The sequence below is a fragment of the Haliaeetus albicilla genome, chromosome 13, assembly GCF_947461875.1.
Source record: "Haliaeetus albicilla chromosome 13, bHalAlb1.1, whole genome shotgun sequence".
NCBI classification, from domain to species: Eukaryota; Metazoa; Chordata; class Aves; order Accipitriformes; family Accipitridae; genus Haliaeetus; species Haliaeetus albicilla.
In genome coordinates, this window is record NC_091495.1 from 34,186,881 (window position 1) to 34,211,600 (window position 24,720).

The window sequence follows — 24,720 nt, forward strand, 5'->3', positions numbered from 1 at the left end:
ATACTTACGCATTCCCAAAGAAACATTAACCTACTGCATACATATCCTGTGCATGTGCAAGTTCACATACCTACCACCTGTGTCCCCCAACACAAGAGGGAAGAAGAGAAGTTTAGAATACTAAAAGGCCAGTATACATCCTATTTTCTCTGAAAGTTGGTATCATCTGCTATTTGTGCTGGGTGGGACAGGGGGGAGGATTCAACCCATGACTTATTATCTGTAATAATAGCCACTTAATTACACAAAGTGAAAAAAAGCAGCAGGCAAAGGCTTTTGATAAAAAAATAGAACAAGTAAAGACAATGGGGTTTGTGTTAAAAATATATTATTTAAACTCTTTTGGGTTCAGTTAAATACGTAAAAGTTATTAGACTACTCAATTTTTTTTGTAAGGAAATATGAAGTTTAGATTGAACATAATGATATCAAATGTATTTACAAGCAAACGGAGCCCAGAAATGTCAGTAACACTGAGAATGATAGTTTAAGAGACTCTTCTTAAGAATGTTTAAGAATGTTAGGAAGCAGTGATTATTAGATTGTTCTATTTATATAATTAATTTTTCATCTAAAAAAATTTAAACTTTATTAAGTTACTAGAATGTATTTACTCCAAGTTATTTCCACTTCAAAACGGGGCTTTGCTGTCAAGTACTCATTAAAGACGTGACCACTTCTGACATGTTAAACAACGGGTTTGATTATTAAATAATCAAGACTCAAAAAGTAACTTTTCCCTGATAAACACTAAACAAGCTTTCAGGCAGGTAAGTTTATGTCAACTTGCAACAATATAAACATTTAGAAATCCATGTATAAGTTATTTTCAGCCAAGTGGCACACCATAAATTACTGCCAGAAAAATGTAACAAGTTAGCAAAAGAAAAAACTTCAAGCAACAATGTGTCTTATTACAGGTATGGGCATGGATGCAGTCCTGGATGCAATTCTGTAATCTGTTTTTATTTTGCAAATATCTCATGAAATCTTAAAACCAGTCGTTTATACTCTGAAGGCAAACATGTAGAACAAATAGAAATCATACACAGATGCCATTTACTCTATCAGATTTGCATAATTTCCTCATCAAATGGAACATTTAATCCTTGCATTAAGGAAAACAGACACTACTTACGGAGAGGAGACAAGAGTTCTGATCTTTTCTGCACATACTCCATTTCCAGACTGCTGTATCGCTCTTGATCAGCGGGGCGGTCCACAGATTTCAGCTGAGAAACATAGCCGTCTAGAAAACAATCCAGTAGTGCCACCAACTGTTCAGCCACAATGCTACGGAGGTTACTGTCCACTTGGGGATACACCATCTTCAGAATGATTCCATGCTGACGTATTATTGCTGTACGAAGGCCACTAGATGCTTGGGAAAACAACACAGAAAACAATAACACCATCACCACAGGAATCTATGCTGAAGTATAACGAAAACATTACTATGTATAATGAAAAAACAATAGAAAGAAAAAAGCTAATAAACATTTTAATTTTAAAAATCAAAGCAATATTATAAAAAAACCCTGAACAAACCAAACACATACTCCCATCTACCTTTACATATTAAATTTAGCCAAAATGTAGTAAACAAAAAAGAACAGAAATAGAACCACCCCTTGAACAACACAGATCTACACCATCAACTATCAATACCAGCTATGTTTCAGAAGAAAAGAATCACTTGCATGATCTGTAAGCAAAGTAGAGAATACATGAGGAAAAGGCAACTTCTGTTAACCTGATTTAAATACCTGGATGTAGTCATCAAGATATAACACACCAAAATAGCTTGCGTGGGTCCTGCTTTTCAAAAGATTTTTATCTTGGGAGCACTAAACAAGTGTGTTTTATATGTAGAGGCCACAGGGAAGCTTAAGCACCAACTGGAAAGTGCTTGCTTCTGCAAACATTTGTACTGATAGTTTTTCATGTTATTAAACCATCAAAACAAAACACAATTAAGGAAGTGGAGAATCATCAGTTCTTTTAAAACAGTTATAGATCACCTTTTATGATTCATTTTAATGTTACATATCCCATAGGTCTGCCAACCAGAACCAGTGCACTTAAAACAAAGCAACAAAAAAATTAGTGTTGTTTCCCAAACTTTGGGTTTGTAGTCAAATCTGCAATGCAAGTTTTAAAGAATTATCATCAATACCGGACAAAATAAATGTTCACTGGTTCATTCCCCAAATGAAACCCTTAGCTTTTCCTATTCTTACTGACAGCCTTGTAGCAGCATTTAACAGCAAGTTTAACATTCAGATTGAAATTAATGTGTTCTGAAACTCATGAAAAGTACTTTTTGTTTAGGATAGATAATTAATAAACTAAGTAATAATAATTTCTCACCTGTCCATGGAATATATTCAGGTTCTCTTTCTGGAAGCTCTCCTGTTTTATATAAAGAAGCTTTCGATTGACGATACTGACAGGCAGCTTGTAGCATGTCCTATTTAAAGGCAAGTACGTAAGTATTTTTTAAAGTCTACCTGCATATACACAGACCATAAAAGATGTTGTCTTTTACAATTCCGAAATGTTCTTTTAATATCCCCTCCTTTCTACGTCACCTTCTCAGTTGTGCAGAAGAGCACATACTGACTGAGCAAGACACCTCAGTGCTCCAGCACAAGCTCTTCGCTCTTTGCTACGTACTCACGCTTTCACAACTCCTAACAATGCTGCAACTTCTCAAACTCTCTTTAGCAGTGGCTCAAGAGGAAGAGGAATGCCCCTAATTCCGCATGAGACCATCTTTTCCTTCCTAATATATCTGGACACGTGAAAAGTGCATTCACTTTTGTTCTTGTGTCAGTAACTCAAATGTGCTGCACTCAACTTGTTGATTGGTCTTCAAGATTTACCTTCCTCTCCCACAAACATTTTAGTTAATGCAGTTCTATACCTTAATGATGTTGTTCACGTTGACAACTATCTGGGCCCACTCAATTGATTCAATAGGCATATCTTTCAGGATTTGTTCCTCTTCTTCCAGTAAGCATTCAAAGATGGAATCTATCTGGGACACCTTAAAGATAGAAAGAAAAATTGCACTAAACACAAACATATCCATTACCAGCTGATACATGAAAGCCAAGTTATGAGAGTTTGTCATGGTTTTAGCTGGGATGGAGTTAATTTTCTTTCTAGTAGCTGGTAGAGTGTTATGTTTTGGGTTCACTACCAGAAGAAGGTTGATAACACACTGACGTTTTCAGTTGTTGCTAAGTAGCATTTAGACCAAGTCAAGGGTTTTTCAGCTTCTCGTGCCCAACCAGCAAGAATGCTGGAGGGGCACAAAGAGTTGTGAGGGCACACAGCCAGGACAGCTGACCCAAACTGGCCAAAGGGGTATTCCATATCATGGGATGTCATGCCCAGTATATAAACTGGGGGAGAGTTGGCCTGGGGCAGGCGGGTGCAGATCGCTGCTCAGGAACTAACTGGGCATAGGTCAGCGAGTGATGAGCAATTGCATTGTGCATCACTTGCTTTGTATATTCCAATCCTTTTATTATTGTTATTATTATCATTATTAGTTTCTTCCTCTCTGTTCTATTAAACTGTTCTTATCTCAACCCACAAGTTTTACTTCCCCCCCGATTTTCTCCCCCATCCCACTGGGTGGGGGGAAGTGAGTGGCTGGCTGCATGGTGCTTAGTTGCTGGCTGGGGTTAAACTATGACAGAGTTATATAGAAAATAAACAAACGCTAGTAGAAACCACATCAATAACCAAAAATATTACAAGGTGTCAACTACCTAAATGGATAATGATATCACCAGCTTATGGTTCATACAATTCTCAGAATACAAGAATTGCCCTCTTTCTGGACTTAAATCTTGGGGGGGTTGGAGGGGGGCGGAAATCTCACTTTTGAAGGCAACCCCATAAACTTTCATTAAGAATATTCCTCCACCTTCTGAAACATTTGGCAGTAGAATCTTTGTTAGATAAAGTATACTGGATAACATACCTGCTTTAAAATAGTAGACAATTATTTCTATTGTCTTTTATATTTATTTTTCTCCATTAGCAACTACTGTCCTCTACAGGAAAAAAAATTCCTAAGAATAAATGTTTTGTGCATAGTTCTTCTCAAGAAGGAAAAAAGAAATAAAGACTGGGTGCTTGACTGGAATGCAGCATAAACTGAGAACTAGCTTAGATGCACTAAAGTTAAAGACGACAAAAAATTACGAGAGACTGAATTGATACAATTCCATCCAGGACAGCTCATCAAAGCAGCCCTCCTTCTGGAAAGCTTCATATTCTGCAATTCACCCCTTAACAATGATAATTTAGCACACGTTTTCTGATGTGCCAGAGCATTTCACTTGTCTCTTTCATTGCTCATTTATGTTAGTTAGTTGGAAATCATAACAACTTTATTTCTGCTACATGAAATTTGTCAGAATTCATGTTTCAGCTGCAGACATAAAAAAGTATGTACACTAAAGTGAGGAAAATACTACCACACCATCCCTATTCAAAGAGAAATTGTGTAAAGTTGAATTGATTTTTAAAGGGAAAAATTTCAAAGTATACATTAAAGTATACAAATCAAATACAAATCAAAGTATACATTGCAACTTTTACTACATGCAATACTATACAACGATTCAGAAATAACAGGTTTCTCACCTCTCGAAAGAACACATCTGCAGGCGTAAGACTTGGTGGAATGTCACACTCCCTTTTGTTTAATGCGATCAGTATAGCAGCATTCACTAGATCAGGCAGCCTGGAGTGGTGATTCTTGAGAACAATAGTTGCTGCTAGTTTCTCTGCATGCTCACAGAGCAACAATCGAGTTGCCATCGGCATCCCTCGTACTGGAAAACTGCCCAGACGTTCAAATGCACCAACCTTTTATTAGAAAAAAAAACAACATCACACGCACTTTAAACAATGTTCTAGAAGAATTACTTTAAGACAAAATAATACTCTACTGTGTGTGCTAGTACCAAAAGAACAAGAAAATTTTACCTGATGAAGAAACTCAATGAAGAAGGAATGTGCTTTTGTCTTATCCTCTAGCTGATGAAGAAGAATGAGAGATGTGTTGCTGAAACCAGCTGCTTCTAAAAAGAGAAAAATCTGAGATCAGAGCACTTGATTTCTTCATTTCTTTGATAACTATTTTTTTTGCCTCCGAGGTAAACATATTTCTATAAATTTCTATAGTGTTACCACACTGGTACTTTAAGTATGTGCACACACATTTATATATTGCTTACCATGCTATTTTTAATGTGGCTTTTGAACTCTATCATAGCTGAAGTAAAGCCTTTAGAAGAAATAAAGTATCTTTAGATCAGTACAACCATTCTGAACACTCAATTCATTATGCTGCTAAAATAGCAGCTCACCAGCTTGTTAAAGTTTTAGTAAGATTCAGATTCAAACTACCAAGATACAAAAACTCAGAACTATCACTACAAACAAAATTAGCAAGACTGTTTCCAAGAAGCTATCAATTTTCACTTCTTGCTTTAGCCAGGCCTAAATGCAGATAAGCCACCAAACTAAAAATAAAATTGATCCAGAAAATACTAAGGATCTAATGCCTGACAATTTCTAACTGGCTGCCACGCAGAAACAACAGCAGGAAGCATCATCCATCTGTAACTATTTACCACATGAATTTTCAAACTAAGTCTCTGCTCAATAACTGGCAACTGCTGCCTAGAGGTCCTAGGGACAGTTTCAAATTAACACTGTGCATAAGAGACAGGGAAGTGTGAACAAAGAAGTTTCTTCTTCAGAACATGTCTGCTTTAATTCTTCATGTACAACAAATACTCCAAAATAAGTTTCTCTAGTCCTCTTTTAGGCAGACATAAATACCAATGTCCCAGAGAGATACGAGCTCACTCTACCCAGGACCCAAGCCTCCCAGAAGCTGTGTAGCCACACTGACAAAGGGCAAAGCATAAGCAAATAGACTCTTTCTCTCAACATATCTGTTTGTGGAAAATAATTTAGATCTATCCAAGGAAACACTAAAGTGACATCACCTGCTCCTTGCATGAAGTACCCTTCTCAGAAATGTTTTCTTTGCTGTTTGTGTTTACTATATGAAGTCAAGAACTAACCACAGTAGACTGCAAGTTTATCTGGTGGTCTCATAGGATACATCTTTTAGCCTTTCTGGAAATATATCTAGTGGTAGAAGAGGGCAAGGGACATCTGTGCCTTTTTTGCAGAGCTCAAAATATAATTTTATCTAGAGTACTATAGAGAGTTTTTCACAAAAAAAAAAACCCCACAAAACAAAACCCCAAGAAAAAATCACCACACCATTATGTTTACCTTCAGGTACAGATTCAGCCCATCTTGGATCAGAGGCAGGGTAATCATCCATTAAGTCCACACTGATCTGAGTCACTGCCCTATCCAGTTCAGCATCAGAATCCAGCTCTGCATTACTTGGAAAGAGCTCAACTACCATGCTTTGTGCATTGACTATATCTTTTCTGAAATGAAGGAAATACAAAGTGTGTGAAATAAAAACAATAGATAGGATTATAGGAACTTAGTAGGACTTCTGATATGCTTTTTGTAAAGTGCTTTAGATTATACGCATCAAGCACTGTTTGGGATATCTTTAAACTAATTATGGATAAAACGTATTCTGACTCTATGGATAAAAGGTATTCCAATTCTTTTAAAGCAAAGGGGCTGCACAATCTATAAAACAAAAAAGCACAAACCAGGAAGTGATTCAAGTCACTTTTTATTTTATTATCCCTATCACCGTTATTTAAGAGAAAAGATTCATCATACAGAGCTAAGTCTGGATGTCTCTGGTAGCTAAGTCACCAAATTTCTATTCCTTGCATTAAAATCCTCTCTTGAGTACATGTAATCACTCTCACAAATGGCAGCAGAGTAAAAGCTCTCAGGAAAATGCTTCAGCAAATATAATGCATTATTCTTATTTACTATAATTTCAGAGAACCCTCTTCTATTTGGGTCAATAAGTAAAAGAGTAAGAAGAATCCAAACACTTAAACCTCCAATGTATGAAGTTGTACTGAAGAACTCTATGTAAGAAGTATGCAATATTCACAAAAAACACTGATTTGATTTTGTGACTAAAAATTATAGTATTCTGACTGAGAAGGGATACTGTGATTCCAATATATCATCTGCTTTTGGAAAAACTTAAATTTTTCATGAGACTTTCATTCTGAACGTTTATATAACCAAGATATCTTGAAATAAAAACCATCAGTGCATCCAGAAATTGCACAAAGGTTTACTAAAGCAAACTATATTTTTAAAAACTAGAATATACTGAATCTTCCATTAAACAACCTTCCATTATTTGCTCTGCATCAACTGCTTGGCTATCTAGACAGGCCATTGCTACATCTGTTCTGTGGATGATTTCTCCATTCATTTTACCACACTATTTTTCTGGAAAAAATCTGAATCAATACTATACACATCATATTATTAATTTCTTCTGATTTCATAAATACAACCCAAATTTTCATCAAAACAACATTAAACTTTCATACTGTTCCACACCGTTTTCCTTACTACCTCCTACTTTCTTCTGACCCTGTTTCCAACCCCCTTGTTCACACCTTCAGTGATACCAACTTTCATATTTGTTATCTGTGCTCTCAGACCTTAGCTACTTCAGTCACCTCAGGACCATCTTCAGCAACAGTTCTGTTTACTGACATGTCCACTTGTGAATACATGCAGATTTTCTTTCTAAAATCTGTGCATGTTTACAGATCTTGTTTTGGTATCCTTTATTATATGTGCCTAACTTCCTTTATAATCTTCTAACTCACATGCAGCTCTATGTCAAAAGCACTCCTACTTCCTGTTACCTTAAATCTCTGCTTTCCAAGTTTTAAGACTCTTTAAGGAGATTAGTCCTAAGAGGTTTGCGGGTTGATTTGTTTTGTTTTTTAAAGAAATATATATTGAAAACAATCCCCTCTAAATATAATCAATCTAAGTCTACAGCTCTGTTTATCTTATCTCTCCTCTTCCTCCGTTGTTTACATAACTTATCTCAATATCAAACCTTTCAGAGGCATTGCATGCCCCCCAACAGCCAGGTTGCTTTTAATCAGGATAATTTGATGAACAGTGTATTTCCTTCCATTCCCACTCCCCCCACATCAGTCAGTCTGAAAAAAGGTATCATCTTGCCACAGAATCTGCCATGCTAGTTATTCTTCATGGCCACATAAATAGTAATTAAATATATTCAAAAGTACTACTGAAAACAGCTATGCAAATAAAAATGAAAAAGAAAAGAATGGTTTTTTAACAACAAAACACCATTCACTAAAAGAATAAAGAAGTCAAACCAACAAAGTTTAAAGTTGTTTCACTGGCAGTAATGTAACATCACAGAGTTTATGCAAAGTAACCAAAAAGTCATTGAGATTATAGAAGCCTGCTCCTTTCTAGCATGTATCACTTCTTCACTAGCTCAAGATGTATCTAACACTTTCCTAATAAAGATGTGCATGTGTCATTAAAAAAGCTTTAATTAACACAGCACAAGAGTATCTTTACCAAGACAATCTCTCACTCAAATATCAGAGTGCCCTCAAGAATAACAAACAAACAAACAAAGCCTCAAAAATTAAGTGCAATTTCTACCTGCAGTACTGTAGAAAAGCAGCTTTCAGTAATTTAGTCTTATCTTCTTGAGCTATAATTTCCAGCCTACTAGTTGCATCAAATGCAGGACTCTGAAAATGCAAAGTAAAAACTTCAGCTGAAACACAAATACCAATCTCCATTATGAAATGAAAACAATTTTTCTAAGTAGCAACAACAAAGATTTAAAATAGAAATGCCAGCTAGAAGCAGTTATGTTTATTAAGCCAAACATAAGCCCGCAAGATTCATTGTAATGTAAGTCACACTTACACCAATTTATTTCACCAGTCAAACTTTTTATGGTAATTTTAAGTATTTTAACATTCAAAACCAACATTTTAGACAGAATTTAAAAGGTATTCATGAGTACTATCACCCACAAAAACAATATAAGTGCAGACAAGTCTAACTAGAGATTAATTCAATAAGAAAAATACAGTTCCATCTGAGCAATCACCACAAAGGTCTTCCACTAAATTACTAGTTAATAATAACTGATTTAAAAAGTGATTTAATTGGAATAAGGATTGAAACTCACTATTACCACAAAGAAATAAGTCTCTAATTATATTGTAACAACTTTTGTATTCTTCCCTCCCACCCCAGGGACATCTCCACGGCACATACATTTTAAACAAAACATGTTTGATATAAGAGCTTAATAAATGCACATTGCCCAAAATATCAATAAAAATACTTTAACATAGTTTTGTAAGACTATATTAAAAATATATATAAAACAAAGCAGAAACAAAATTCAGCCACCATACAGCCCTTCTCAGCTTAGCCTCTAAGCTTTTCACAGCATGATAAGAAAAGTGTCTCTTACATGCACAAAGGAACAGACACAAAAGACTGAAGAAACTATCCCGATTGAAAAGTGAGAACAAAGTCTGAGTCTCTGCTGTAGTGTTATATCAGGCTTAGTGACATACAGTAATACATCCACATGAAAAAAAAAATTCATAGAAAACTTGACTTCAAAAAAAAGGAAAACAAAAAAGTTACCCAAACTGGCAGATGTTGTAAAGTTTCTTGGGTTTTGAAAACTGCCTTTGTTACTAGTGTTTGAGTCTCTATTTAAAAAAAAAACACTTTAAAACTCAAAACAAGCTAGGATTCCCACAATGAAAAGTCAAAACTGCCAGAAAAACATTTTATTTCTACCCTCAGTTTTCAACCAGCCGAGCAAACAATCATTACCTCACTTCTTGGTCCAGCAACAGAAGAGGACAGGGAATCTTCAAGGTCTTCAGGAAGCACAGAAATGTTTTCCCTGGACAAGATGGTGATAAGTCCACTTTTTTTGGTAAAGAAGATGGGGAAGCTAGTACAGGAACCTGCTCCCAAAATGCTATCTCCTAAGATAAGGGGAGAGGGGGGATAAAAGAGGAAGAAAAAAGAAAAAAAACCCCACATAAATGCCACTTTAATTCAAGAAAAAAATGTAACAGTTTCATAGACAATTATTAAATTTTGTCATGAACCAACCAACAGCAATTGACAACTGCACCTGATTTACAGAAGTTGTGGATACTATTTGCTACTAAAGATGCAGATTTCCAGATACTGCAAGTTTGGGGGGGGGGGCGGGGGGGGGGAGAAGAAGAAAGGAGGGGAAAAAAAGAGAAAAAGGAGGAGAAAAAAAGAAGACTAAAGAGAAATAAAAAGAAAAGGAGGAAAAAAAAGAAAAAAAGAAAACAAAAAGAAAGAAATCAAGATTAAGGTGGTTCAAGTTCTACCTAAGGACTGATGTGCACATCCGACTTGAAAACACCTCTGAAAGTCAAGGATGACATACTTAGAGACATCTGACACGGGCACCTAGTATGTATTTTAGACTGAGCCTTGACCCAAAGTTAACTTCAAGAAAAAAAAAAAAATCCATAGTGAATGTTGGAAGAAAAGAAAACCAAAAAGGGCAAATAATCCCACAAACAAACCCCCCACCCTTTCATATACCACGAGTGGGGATCTACTTCATTTTCGTCCAAAACACTGTAGAGAAAGCAATAACAATACTGGATTTCACGTCAGTGCTTTCTCCGTACTCTCATGAGAAACTCCCAACTTGAAAGATTTAATAAAGAGAAAAAGGAGCGTAAATATGATTCTGCTCTCCAACAAATCTAAATACTGTAAAAACATTCAATTAGAAAGTATCAACAAAATGTGATTTCCCCCCTCCCGCCCCCGCATGTTACCTTGTATGCCAAATACGATTTTCTCCTGTGGTAAAGAAATTCTTCCAGTTCCAGTGGAACAAGCAAACACTTCATCTTCCTTATAGAGGTAAGCTGCATGGCTAAAGTAATCTGGGACTACCAGACAGCACAACACTTCCTCTTCTGACTGAAAGTGTTACATATGAACAATATTACATATATAATCAAAACCTTAAACAAACATCTAACATTTTAAAGGCTGATCTGAGTTGCCTGAATTTGTTTTCATCTTTAACAAGAAGATATCGATATAACTTAGAACCTAAAAAACCAAACAAAACCACTTTTTATTTGCCCTAAAACTTAAGATCCTGAGGGTTTTTTGTTCCATATATATTAAATTCTTGCTAATTTCACATGAAGAGATAAGTAAACATCAATTATTCCCCAGTTTTCACACTCTCCTTCCATCTTAAGATTCAATTTTAAGATGCCACTACAAGCAGGGGGGAGAGGGGGAAGAGTGGAAGAAGTTTACCAAAGAAAGTTAATGCCCAAGTTTATGCTTCCAGAAGAGATAGCACAAATGAGGAACACTAAGGACAACCAGTGTGTCCTCCCCTCCCAGCAAGCCAACTGTCTAGCAAGGACCAAAATACAAGCCTCTTCACTCCTTGTCCTGCTACAAGAGTCTCAACAGAGTCTGAGATCTGTTCTAAATGGATTGCATGAGTATACCATAAAATTACGCTGCAGAGACTTTCACACACAGGACAAAAATTAAAATAAACCAGTAATAATCAGATTTAGACTTATATTTTTGAGGCTTTTTTATGTTATACTTTAAAATGCAAAGCATAAACTTTACATACAGTTACTATTAAACATTAAAAGATGCTAGTACACATTTTCCTCAGAATACTACAAATACATACTTCCAAGAACAACCCTAAAACGGAGAACTTGATTTTCCTTTAGACAAAAATCTGATAGCTGATTTATGTACAGGAATATTCTGAAACACTGTGCTTTCTTAACTCAGTTTCAGAACCTTCATTTATGTACCTGAAAAGACGGATTATACTGTGTGACCTCCACAACAACGTCATCAGACATCTGGTAGCCTTTATCTTCTACTGTTATCAGAGTGTAGTAGACAAGACATGGACGATCTCTGGGATGCCATGCTGCAGCAAGTATCACCAGTCCATCACTATCCAACAACAGATATCACACCATTGAGAGATGATTATTACATATTTCACTTGCTCAAACTGTACCACTCACAAAGACAGGTATTTAAGTACAATCACAAATAAATATTTTCCAATATTGTATAGTACTCTTTTTTTTTTTTTTTTTAGAAAGAAAGACTATACTATTTGTTCTTTCAAGCTGTTTTATTAGAAGTATTCATATTTCAGTACAAAACTGAACCAAGGCAGTTGTGATTTTATGTAATTAAATTAAATACAAGAAATACTGAATTCTCTGCATTTGCTGGAACATGTTACAATTGCTTACTTGCTGTCTTTGTAATATGAAGGCAAAACAAACACCCAAACCTGATAAAATGACACTAAAAAAAGTGAAAGGAATTATTCTTAGGTAATTTGTAATGCTACAGAGATAATGATAACATGAAGTATAGGATAACTTAGTTATCTACTATGACAGGCTTATTTTATCAACAGTGGCACGGCACTCAAGTAAAATTAAATTGCAATTACTCATATAAAGTTTTTGCAAGAAAACAGAATGCATTTATCTCATTAATGTTAAGTCTTACCAGGTGCAACTGTACTTCCTTACCGATTCTGTTGCAAATCCATGTATTGTATATTTACTCCTCCTTTAATATCTTCATAGTTACTTTCAGAACCCTAAAAAACAATACAGCTGACATAACTATATATAAATAGGCTCTTAATCAAACAAACACACAAACACTTTCCAGGTGAGCTGGCTCTTACCCAAATTGCATCTGTAATATGTTCTTTCAGGATCCTGTTGACATCCCAGCTGAGAATATAACGTTCTGATGAATCATCGATGTCCCATTTGTTTAGATTTGAACTTGTCAGCATATAAAAGCTTGACCTCTCTTTATCCCAAAGAACGCTAGAAATCTGCATTTAAAAAAGAAAAAGCTAAAAAGGTTACAGCACAGCCTTAATATTTGGATACAACAATCTACACCACTCTCAGTCCACAAAAGAAATCACTTTCTTGGGCAACCTACACAACTTATATTACAAGATGAGAGTATTACGGTAATTTTCAAGAGAAGTCTTATTTTATAGATGTAAGAACATCTGTACTAAGTATGTTTCTCTTCCAGTTTCTGTGGAGTTCGTTGACAAAGCTCAACCCAATCACCAACCCTTGGCAACCCTAAATCAGAAAAGTAAAATTACAGGTTACTGTTAGTTTCTCCAAGTAGTAATGAGGCTATTACTAGAAAGAGGCAAGACTTTGAATCATTGCATATTCCCCAGGAAGCATTACTACTTTAAAGTCTCCTTTCATTCAGATCTAAAGAGCAAGTCAGCATTCTTCTTCACAAAGCATACAGATTTATTTGGTTTCTGTCTTTCTTTCAAATTTCAAAGACATATAAGTAACATAAATGAGTTGAGTCTTGCCTCTTTTTTGGTCATCATATATCTTTACACAGTCCTTTTATTTTTTCTTTCTTAAACACTGAGGCTTGAAATTACAGAAAGAAGCTAAAGCAGATTACTATACGAATGTTTTTCATGCTTACCACAGCATCATGTCCAGGAGACAATATACCCAGAAGAGAAGAAACCTTTCTACCAATTCCAGAAAACATGCCCTGACCCTGTGGCAGGGCATGCTGATGAATCTTGCCAGAACTATCTGGTATCAATCGAACTAGCTGGCCTCTAGAAGATGATAAAATAAAGCTTCCTCCCTAACAAAAAGAAAAGCAACTATATTAAAAAAATAAAAATCACACTGCTTAAACAATTCTATTGTCAAATAAAATTCTTTATGTCCACTCATAAGGGTAAACACTAAACAAGAACAAGACACAAGGCATCCACAGTACTTGAGAGCTAACAAAGGAAAAAAAAAAAAGCATTTATCACATAAAAAGACTGTTTAAACAAATTTTCCACCTTATTCTCTATGCTTGAATCAGTGCAAGGTACAGCTCACAGTAAACTTTTTTTTTTATTTTAAACCACATTTATAAAAAATATGAAAAGAAAATATATTTAATCAATCTCTACAGGCACTATTGCATGTAACATTCATATGTTGAATTATCAATTAAATAAATGCACACATGGAAGCTGAATGTTAAAATTTGAAGTGTTATTAAGCACACTATAACCTTTTTTTTTTTTTTAGTAGCATCCTATCCCACAGGCCACTAATCTAAATGAACTGCATAACCAGTCTTCCATCTTGTTATGTCAAAAAAGTCTGGGACAGGCAATGAAAAAATGAATAGTGCATTAGTCAATGTGTAACTGAGAAAAGATATCACAACGCTAGTGTCAGACCAGGAAAGAAAACAATACACAGACACAAAGAAATAAGTTGTTTTCTGTTGGGGTTTTATGTTGGGTTTTTTTGGTGGTGGTTTTGATTTTTGTTTTGGTTTTTTTAAGAAATAATAAACACTAGTGCTAAGTCAAACATCTGACTGGTACTTAGCACTGTCAGAGACTCATTTTCTTATCATTGCATGACATTTTTATCCATGAAACTCCATTTCAGTTTAACAATATGTCCTGGTTTTGGCTGGGATGGAGTTAATTTTCTTTCTAGTAGCTGGTAGAGTGTTATGTTTTGGGTTCACTACCAGAAGAAGGTTGATAACACACTGACGTTTTCAGTTGTTGCTAAGTAGCATTTAGACCAAGTCAAGGGTTTTTCAGCTTCTCGTGCCCAGCCAGCAAGAAGGCTGGAGGGGCACAAGGAGTTGGGAGGGGACACAGCCAGGACAGCTGACCCAAACTGGCCAAAGGGGTATTCCATATCATGGGATGTCATGCCCAGTGTATAAACTGGGGGAGAGTTGGCCTGGGGCAGGCAGGTGCAGATCGCTGCTCAGGAACTAACTGGGCATAGGTCAGCGAGTGGTGAGCAATTGCATTGTGCATCACTTGCTTTGTATATTCCAATCCTTTTATTATTGTCATTTTATTATTGTTATTATTATCATTATTAGTTTCTTCTTCTCTGTTCTATTAAACTGTTCTTATCTCAACCCACAAGTTTTACTTCCCCCCACCCCCCCTCCGATTCTCTCCTCCATCCCACTGGGTGGGAAGCAAAGTGAGTGGCTGGCTGTGTGGTGCTTAGTTGCTCGGTGGGGTTAAACCATGACACAACAGAACTAAAATCTCATGTAATCCTAATGATGAAAAATAGTGTTACCTTTGCACTAAGAAAATGTGAAAAGTCTTGTGCATTATGCAAAATATGCACTCTATTGTAGGTGCTTATATACCTCATTTAGGAGGCAGAGACTTCTGTTAGTGCATCTCTTGCCTGTCCTAATGGGTGCACTTACATTAGCACTTTAATTAGTATCAAAAGCCTGCTTCTGAAGTGACCTTCTCTGAGTCCCCACATACTACCTGCTGGATCACATCACATAGCAGTCTGAGTGTACCAGCTGTACACCCTTTGAATGAAACTAAACTGAAAGATGGGCTCTGACCACTAACAGACATTAATTTCATGCAGCTAGGCTGGAACTAGTTTAAAATAACAACCTCCTCCCCCTAGATGACCAGTGTAGATAGTGGCACTGCCTCAGCACTAACCTTTTTACTTTATAGATTCTCAACTATTGCCTTTCACTACTTGCTAACAGACATAGCCTTCATGTCCCCCACCACCAAGGCATTAACAAAAGGGTGCCTTCAATTCAAAACTGATCAAAGTTTGTATGTTACAGGGAACAAACAAGGTCTGTTAGGTGTACAACAATTTTCAAAAAAATGAATGCTAAGGGCCTGGAGGTTACTGAAAGGATGAACTGTTTACCTGTACAGGAAACATTCAAAGAACAAAATTTTTAAAAAAATTAAAAACAAACCAAACAACCAAAACACAACAAAAAACCCCCAAACCAATCAAAACAAAAACCAGTGCCATTTTCATCATCATTATACTATACAAAAATTTTGCTAAAGGTTAAATCTGCCCAGTGACAGGATGACTAATGAAGTATAGTAGTCATACACATAATAGTGCAGCTTTAGAACACTGATTAATAAAAGGGTTCTGCTCTGAAAAAAAAATAAGTTCCTCTAGCTCTGAATTCACATTGATGTCAATGTTTCAACTACAGGTGTGATAAGACCTTGCTTTCCTCATCTTGATACCTGAAACTTGGGCACAATTCAACTCTAATAGGTTAGATACAAGTTAGTGTTTCTTAACATCTTGCAACTCTTAAGAAATTTGTCATTAAGATCACTGTCTTCTGATTAGGTTTACAAATGTTTATGACACACTGATGCCCTAAAATAATATTTATAATACAGGATATGAACAGTAAATGTTGAAAAGGCCATGAGATAAAATGTAATTTAATTGATAATACCTAGTTTTGAAGATTAAAAAAATTGTAACACACTGAATTTTTTTTATGTATTCCATTTTGAGAGTTCTCCCCATTTAGGCACACCAACAGCAGAAAACAGAATTTTTAAGAATAATTCATAATATACTTGTTCATTACTTTCATACAGAAATCTCTCAAATTCAGTCACTGGTGAGCTACACCACAAGATGCCAAGTGTGTGGTCTGCAGATTCAGATGAAATAGCTCTCTGTTTTTGTGATAGCAGGGTTTTTACGTAATCACAGTAGTTAATACTGACACTCCTTATAAGCCGAGGTACCAAACCAGTCCTCTTAACTCTACGGTTGAATCCTGCATGCTCCCCCAACTTTAACATTATTATTTATGACTACCAGTCATCTCTGCTACTTAAGATCATCACACTCATCAACAATCTCTGAAATTATTCCTCAGAATATTTGATAGTTTGCTGTGCAACATTTATTGGAGATTTAGGACTGATAATGTGGAACATGCTTTTTAATTTTTAAAACAGGAATTAGTGCAGTATTTTAATATAAATCATACTGTACTGTACCTTTACTGCTGTTAGGAAACTGCACAGAGAGCCTCCAAAGTCTGTAAAAGTCTCAATATAGGAACCTTCATGTGCAAGATTGGGCCAGTAGCGCACAGAACCTTCGCTGGTAGCAACCATTATTGCCAGAGACTTGAAGTAAGAAAATAATTAATAGAACATGCAAAACAATAATAATCAGACCGCAGCTTTAACTAAAACATGTTATTTTACATATCAAGGTTGTGGGTGACAAACACACAAAATTAGTAAATACATATGGATGCACACTGACAAACCTAGAACCAAATTGCAAAATGATTCTGTAGCATAACTTAGTATGTGCAGGGAATGTTACACTCACTTATTTTGCTAACCATAATATTTTCTACGGGTTCTTGTTCCTGATAATTCAGGGTCTGCTACTGAAATGCAAACAAAACTTACAGTTGCAAGACAGAAGAGAGGCTGTGGAGAATTCCAGATGCCGAGAGTTATAAGCTACTATGGAAGACCTAAAATGCAGGCTGCAATTTAACAAAGAAACTGCTCTAGTGTCATTAACAGAAATATCAAATCACATGGTGGCTCTTCTCTTCATAAAGACACAAGCCCACGGTGTGCCTTCATTAGGGTTTCTGACTCAGGAAATCACTGAGAGACCAAATTCAAAGCATGAAGCAAGAGACTGTGGTCAAGTAGAGATTTAGACAGAAAGCATCATACCTAATGTACTGGTTATTGAAAAAAATCACGGAACAATAGAAGAACTGTAGCTGAGAGCTCTTATTGATCCTGGAGTTTTCTAACCGATTTTTGACTAGACACAGATCTTCACAAAGGAAAGCAGTTGGCTAATGAACATCATAACTATTAAAAAAACATCACAGAATGCAGTCCTTTGTGATTCCTGCCCATTATTTAATAATTTTCATTGTAGTGAAATATTTTCTACCACTAATATTTCTACTTCGCTCTATACAATCATAGTATCCATGTATAGCTCACAAGCTGAAGAAAGATGAAATTAAAAAAAAATAAATCTTGGTTTAGGTGTATTACCTCCTCTTAAACTTCTTTGGATATGACTAAGTCATAGAGTATTTAGAGTTTTATGAGCTAATCACGAGATACTAAGATTGCTTTTCATCATCTGGAAGCGTAACAAAATAACGAGTCAAAAGAAAAGATCCTATTACATACTCTGTGCTGCTTCTTCCTTCCAAAGACAACTGCTTATCCAGTTTTATTAGAGCACCACATATATTAATTGAAAACTACACCCAAGCTGAAAATGAGAGCTTCTTTTCTTCATGAATGATAGCAACACACATATTAACATACTTTCAGAAAACTTAACTGATCTTCAGACCTCACCCTCTAGCACAGTATGTTACGAAAAGGCACTTAGGAAAGTAATCAGTCAAGACAGATTGAATCATCTGTCCTCCCAGTGCCAGCTTCCTCGTAAAGACCAGCCAAGGGAGGGTGCTGTTGTTTGCTTCTCATCCATCTATACTCAGAATTAAACCACCGCTGAACAACTTTTTCTGCCAGCATGCATTTAAACTGCACTTGCTTAGACTGAGTATTTGATTGCCCTGGTGTTTGTTAATGCAATACTACTTAGCTTACTGTATTTTTGTTATGAAAGCATACCAATTAATCCTTAGCAAAACTATTATTTAATCTGATCCTATAACATGTAAATGGTGTAATTTGAAAAGATGAGTTTATTTCAAACATATTTATTGCAAACTATCAACCCTGACCTTTTGAATAGATAGTACACCACCAAATGCAGTTTTCAAATAAGTACTTGATAAAATAGGATATATTCAAAGTTACTCTAAAAGTATTTTTTAAACACTAAAACTTAAAAGTTGATCACCTGCAGAGAAGATGCTTCACCTGAGGAACTGAGACAAGATATAGCTGCTAAACTAGAACTCCACTGGAAGTCACTGGGTGGCAGCTGCAGTTCTTTGCACAGAGATAACTGTAAGAAAGAAAGAGATGCCATAATAAATATGAGATCGGAAGAACTTATTCCTCTGCCACAAAGTCTTTAGACTTTTTGACCCTGCTAAAAATTAATTTTCAACTAGTCCCAGACACTGTGTAAGGGAACCAAAAGAATGTCATTAGACATTTTCAGCAAGGTTCCAAACAGCTAAAAAAACACCTACTTGTACATTTTCAAACGTTACTGTTTTTCTTTAGTTATTTCTGAGTGTTTCTCACAACACTACAATATGAATTATTTCTTTCAGAGGTGCAATTATTTGACCATTCCTTAATACAATATGCTAACAAGGCAGCAAAACAAAATTAAACTAGAAGTGCTTGAGAAAGCTCACTAAGTACTAACAGAGTGGACTCCCCTCCCCCAAGTTAAACAATCAGGAAAATTTTAATCGCTTGAGAAATCTCTACAAGTACCAGAATGCATATACCTGACTCTCCACTGTAAGTGCAGAATCTGTACAATTAACATACATCACACTAATTGAAAGATACTGATTTTGTAACTACAGGTTTCCTCTGACCATACTTGCTATTCGCTGAAATGATGCTGAAAGAAACACTGCCCAGATGGAAAAAAAAAATTCTTGACATAAGAAACCTAGATGAAACATATGTTCAGCACAGCTGAAACTAACTTTTTTTTTGAGACCTTGAAAATCAGTCCCAGAATAATCTAAACCAATCAGTAGCATATCAACTAGTTTTTAACTATCAAAATAAGCTTTACCAAGATTATCTAACACAAGAGACACACCTATTAAAATGTAAAGAATTAACCTTAGTGTTAAGGTGACAATTAAAAATGAAGACAGGAATATAAAAATGTTAAGCTCTCTCAAAACCTTGAGTTTCAGTTACTGTTGTTAGTATGACTTCATACCAACCCTGCTGCTTTTGGGGAAACGAGACAAACTCCAGTTTATAAAGAAACTCTTGCTTTAAAAAAACCACAACTGAATAACTTGTCCAACTAGCATAAAATACAGTTTTTCCATCTTGATCTTTCAGTTACCTTAGCTACTGGAGACTGACCAATCTTCCAAATAATCAGCCTTTCTTTATGGACTAGCCAGGCCCATCCACTTTCATCCACTTGAACACTCAGCTGGTCATCGGCTACATAAAAAGTAATTTTTTTTAAAGCATTCAGATTTTTAAAACACTGCAGAGTAACCTTAAAACCAATAAACTTTCATTCTCATATGAAAATAAGAAATATATTTTCTATTAAATTAATTTCCATGTTACAATTTCCATGTATTTAATTAAGATACCAAGCTACTACATATTGTTTAAAAATCCATTTGACAAACACTCAACTTTTATGAATGAAAAGCAAGACAATCCCAGGACCTATTTCCACCAACTTACAGCAGATTATAATAGCTTTGTAAATTGCTCAGCAATTTTTAGGATTATTTTTAAGTATGCATTTTTGTTTCCTCTTATATCTACTATAAAAAGAAAACATGCACAGGGAAAAACTCTTAGGAGACCAATTTCTTGAACTCAGGGAAAGGTTTGTATCACTGGGGCTTTTAGAAGTGATAACAAATGTGGATTAAAAATAAATTAAAAAAAATTTAGAGCATCCACTCTAGGACACAACAGAATCAAAACAAGTGAAAAAGGTGAGAAAGAACCAATAAGCAAAAGTTACTACAAAACTACTACTGGCTTTCTTGATAACCTTGGATTTTATGATCTACTGGTTAAGACAGCACCTGAAGGATATTTACATGCATCTATATCCACATGGGTGTTATTACAATTACAGTTACATAGTTAACCAAGTTGGATTCAAACCAAGGCACAAACATTTCCATTTCCACTCTAAAGTCAGCATTTAAATGGCATCAACAACATGGTAACACTTTTCTTGCCTGTCAATTTTCATGAGAAAAATAACAGATAAAATCAGTTCTTACCATCAGCCTTCTTCAGGGCTTCCATAACCTTAACAGGCAGAGAGGATCCAAAAGCCTTAACATCATAATTAACAGTCTCACTTGCTGAGGGATGCTGGATAACCCTAGTAGGAGTTGCCCTTAAACAAAAAGTTATAGTTAGTTTTTTGTTGTTTCTTCATCAGTTTCAACAGACATTTACTTCATTAGTATCTGTTTAGAAATAATGTGATGAAATGGGTTTCTGTAAAATAAATATGCTCCCTCTGGGAGCACCCTCTAAAGCAGTAATTTGGTGTCCTCCTTACAAGTTGTCAGCTATCAGCAAATTCCTTTATTTTTTTAAAGGACTGATTTCAAACATGCATTCCTCTGCCAGCAACAAAATCACTGCTCAACTTCTCTACATTCTGGTTATCTGTAGAATAAAGCTATCCACAATGCCAGGAGAAGCTCAACGGAAGTTCTTCCCCAACTGCAGGGCCAGTTCTGACACTGCTGGGCAGTATGTACTGTGCAACACTTTGAACACCTGTGGCAGCTCAGATCAGCTAGCACTTCTACTGACCTTATTTTACAGTGGACACTGTAGTTCTTATCTGTTTCAGTCATTATTTGTTTCACAATATAATTTATAAAAGCTGCTTTGCACCTTCCCCTACCTTCCTCTCTCTGGAACAGCATAGGTCTGTCTTGTCTTTTGAATGTGATTAAGTGGGTAAATTTCTCTCCTTTTAGAAGATACTGCCCTCTTTTTATTTCTCCTCGCAAGGAAAATGATGTCACAGACCTCCACAATGTGAAATGCCAAAAGATGATGACACATAGCTAGAACACAAGCCTGACACCCGGTTTGGGAAAATACTGTATTAAACAGACCTGAAGTAAAAGTTCCCTGAAACTGGAAATGGACATGGAAATGTTTATCTCAACAAGAAACAGCTGCTCCTGAGAAAAGAGATTCTGAACCCTCAAAATTGATCTGGGGCTCATGTTAAATCTCATTTTTTGATTCATATGGAAAGGAGAAGGGGGGAAGCTGGGGCGAGGCGGGAATGCCTAAACTTTTACTATTTTATCTTCTTTTTAAATACAGAGGTTCTTATTATTTTCATATATCTCCTTTACCAGGGATACATCTGAGGAACCCTCGAATTCAAATGCTAGTAAGAGATTATAACACTGGTATTGTATATTTATAATGTACAATACCACTTTTAAAGAACTTTAAAACTGTTCAACTATAAAACGTTTCAGTCAGAATTTGTTACCATGAGAACAGAGTGTATCAAATATCCTACAAAGAATCTGAGAGCACCTGAGAAACCACAGACTTATAGTGTCTTAACTAGTGTAGGAAAGTAAATGAGCAAAATGAATAAATGTAGATTACTAACTCTCATATTTTTTTCTTTTTCATACAGAAAAGTCATACCTAACAGTTGAATCAGAATTTTCTGAAAAAAGTCAGTGAATATAATCCAGACAATATTAAGTACTTAAATTTCAAAAAATCTTTCAAGAAGATCTCTTATCAAAGATTCCTAAAGAAATCAAGCTGGGAGTTATGAGGAAGAGTCTTACTGTAGACCTAACCCTGTATAAAAGAGAGCAATAAGCAAAAATAATACAGAGGAATGAAAGGCTAATTCATACACTGCAGGAAAGTTTCCATGCTATAAATCTGTATTGGTGTCTCAAATCTTCAGCACAGTCATAAAAGAAACCAACTACCAGAGTGACAGTGTCCTGACAGTACAATATTATTTAGGACAGTCAAACAGCAAACAGAATATCTGAGTTACTAAATACAGAATAAAACGCAAAACAGAAAACGTGACAACTCCACATACAGCTTCTTGTGTTCTAGGATGACCTAGCATGCACACATCTCAAAGGGATATTGTAGAAAAGCTACTGAAAAGAGATTTAAGGATGACCAGAGATAAAGAATATCTTACAATACATCCCAACAGAAAAACAAATGGTAACACTGCACTTGTGAAACAGCAATGTTGTAACCTACAATGGCTTCAGCATGTAAAAATGAGGCAGGGTTTGCAAAGACAGAGGCAAAATATTTTTTTAAACCTTCTTGTATAGACAGTGGAAAGCAAGAGCTTTCAGGCAGAGCCCTCTCATTAGGCTCATTTAGAAGTATGCCTTAATACATTTGCTGAGGCACAGGACCAATATGATCTAACTGCTGACTATTACACATGACCAAATAACACTTTTTTCCCCTCCTTTTACTCAATAAGGTCAAATGATTTTATCTAACCAAAAGCCTCCACGTCTGCATCTGGATTTTGGTTGTGTTCCTAAGACTCAACGAAGAGATTCAGATGGGCGAGCACTTGGAACGCTTGTCTTTTTTTTTTTTTTTTAATTATGGTACTTTTTTTTGCTACTTTTTTAAATCACTAGCCTAACTTCCCATTAGCTCTCTCAACAATTACTGCTACTTCAGCAAAGAAAGAGCGAGTCTCTTCAGATCCTCAGCAACAGCAATTCTGTGCGTGACAGACCCTTTCCCCAAGCAACAAACGAGCAACCCTCCCCTCAACAACCAGGCAGACGACGGGAACTGCAGTCAAGTCTCCTGCAGCGAGAGGTAACGCCGCTCGCTGCTGGCCGCTGTGGAAGGGGCGGCCGGAGAGAGCCCGGCGGGGGAGCTGAGGGGGCCCGGGGGACACTCCCTCGCCCTCCCCTCAGCGGGCCGGGAAGGGGCTGACCCTACGGGCAGCGGTCCCCGCCAGGCCCCGGCTGCGGTGCCTGCCACCGAACCCCGGCAACGGAGGGCTCGGGGTTCATTCCAGAAGCGAGAAAGGAAAGGGAGAAGGGAAAACCCTCGGGGTCCGAGCGGCGCGGCCTGAGGCGGGCGGGAGGGGCGGGGGCCGGGCCCGGGCCCAGGCGGCGGCCGGGCGGGAAAAGGCGGCTCGCGCCCCCGGGCCCGGGCCCGGGCGGGACTCACCGGGCGGAGAGGGAGCCGCTCCTCCGCGCCACCGGGGAGAACAGCACCGGGGAGCCGGCTGCCGCCACGACGGCCAGGTTCTTCCTGCCGCCCGGGCGGGAGAGAGGGCTGGGGGCGGCGGCGGCGCTGCCGAGGTTCCTGCGGGCCGACCCGCCGGGGGTCCGCGGGGAGGCGGGAGCCGAAGGGAACATGGCTGGGGAGAGAGGAGCGTTGCCGGCCCTGGGCTCCCGCCGGGCGCCGGCTGACTGCGTCACTCCGGGGCGGGGCGGGGCGGGGCGCAGCCCCTGCCGGGGAGCGGCGGAGACCCCGCAGCCGCCTGGCCGCCTTCCCGCCTTTCCTTGATTCAACCCAGCAGCGGGAAGCGTCCCGTTTTTACCTCAGGTGCAGCAGCGCTCCCGCCGCGCCGCAGAAGAGGATTTTTCCTCTCCGGAGCGGGGGGAGCCGAAGGAGACTGCTCCGGGCCCGCTGGCACGTCGTGACCTGCGGAGGATGGCTGCTTTACCGTGCCCTCCCGCCCGGCCCAGGAGCCTGAGCGGCCGCTTTCCTCACTCTGAGGCTTAGGCTGCCAGCTGTGGCGGGTGGTCTGGCAAAAACAGGGGTCCCCTCGCTGGGATCTTTCTCAGGAAGGGTGGGTGCGCTCGGTCCTTCAGGACGCTGCCGGTGGGATTCGCAAGGCTGGATTTGGGAACCGTTTTTCGCTGGCTTCGTGCAGTTCTGGCGCTAACCGACTTGGGCAGAGAAAGGCGACAGCATACGCTCAAAAAACTGCCATCAAAAGATCATTGCGAACCGCTGTTTGGGACTTAGGAAGGACACGTATTCCAGTAATAGAATTAGAATAGAATAGAATT

General features: G+C 37.5%; 1 protein-coding gene across 1 annotated transcript in view; it reads right to left on the minus strand.

Moving 5' to 3' along the window:
- Nucleotides 1–24,123, minus strand: part of NUP133 (nucleoporin 133) — a 37,286-nt gene extending 13,163 nt beyond the window's left edge. The window contains exons 1-18 of the mRNA XM_069800762.1: nt 23,870–24,123; nt 20,917–21,035; nt 20,001–20,104; nt 18,852–18,959; nt 16,982–17,113; nt 13,597–13,767; nt 12,803–12,958; nt 12,642–12,712; nt 11,895–12,042; nt 10,869–11,016; nt 9,868–10,025; nt 8,662–8,753; nt 6,337–6,500; nt 5,011–5,105; nt 4,666–4,890; nt 2,927–3,049; nt 2,371–2,470; nt 1,139–1,381 (exon numbers count right to left, since the gene is read on the minus strand). Of these exons, the coding sequence (XP_069656863.1) occupies nt 1,139–1,381; nt 2,371–2,470; nt 2,927–3,049; nt 4,666–4,890; nt 5,011–5,105; nt 6,337–6,500; nt 8,662–8,753; nt 9,868–10,025; nt 10,869–11,016; nt 11,895–12,042; nt 12,642–12,712; nt 12,803–12,958; nt 13,597–13,767; nt 16,982–17,113; nt 18,852–18,959; nt 20,001–20,104; nt 20,917–21,035; nt 23,870–24,060 (2,548 nt within the window). The 5' untranslated portion in view covers nt 24,061–24,123. The remainder of the gene's footprint in view (nt 1–1,138; nt 1,382–2,370; nt 2,471–2,926; nt 3,050–4,665; nt 4,891–5,010; nt 5,106–6,336; nt 6,501–8,661; nt 8,754–9,867; nt 10,026–10,868; nt 11,017–11,894; nt 12,043–12,641; nt 12,713–12,802; nt 12,959–13,596; nt 13,768–16,981; nt 17,114–18,851; nt 18,960–20,000; nt 20,105–20,916; nt 21,036–23,869) is intronic.
- Nucleotides 24,124–24,720: the final 597 nt, after the last annotated feature.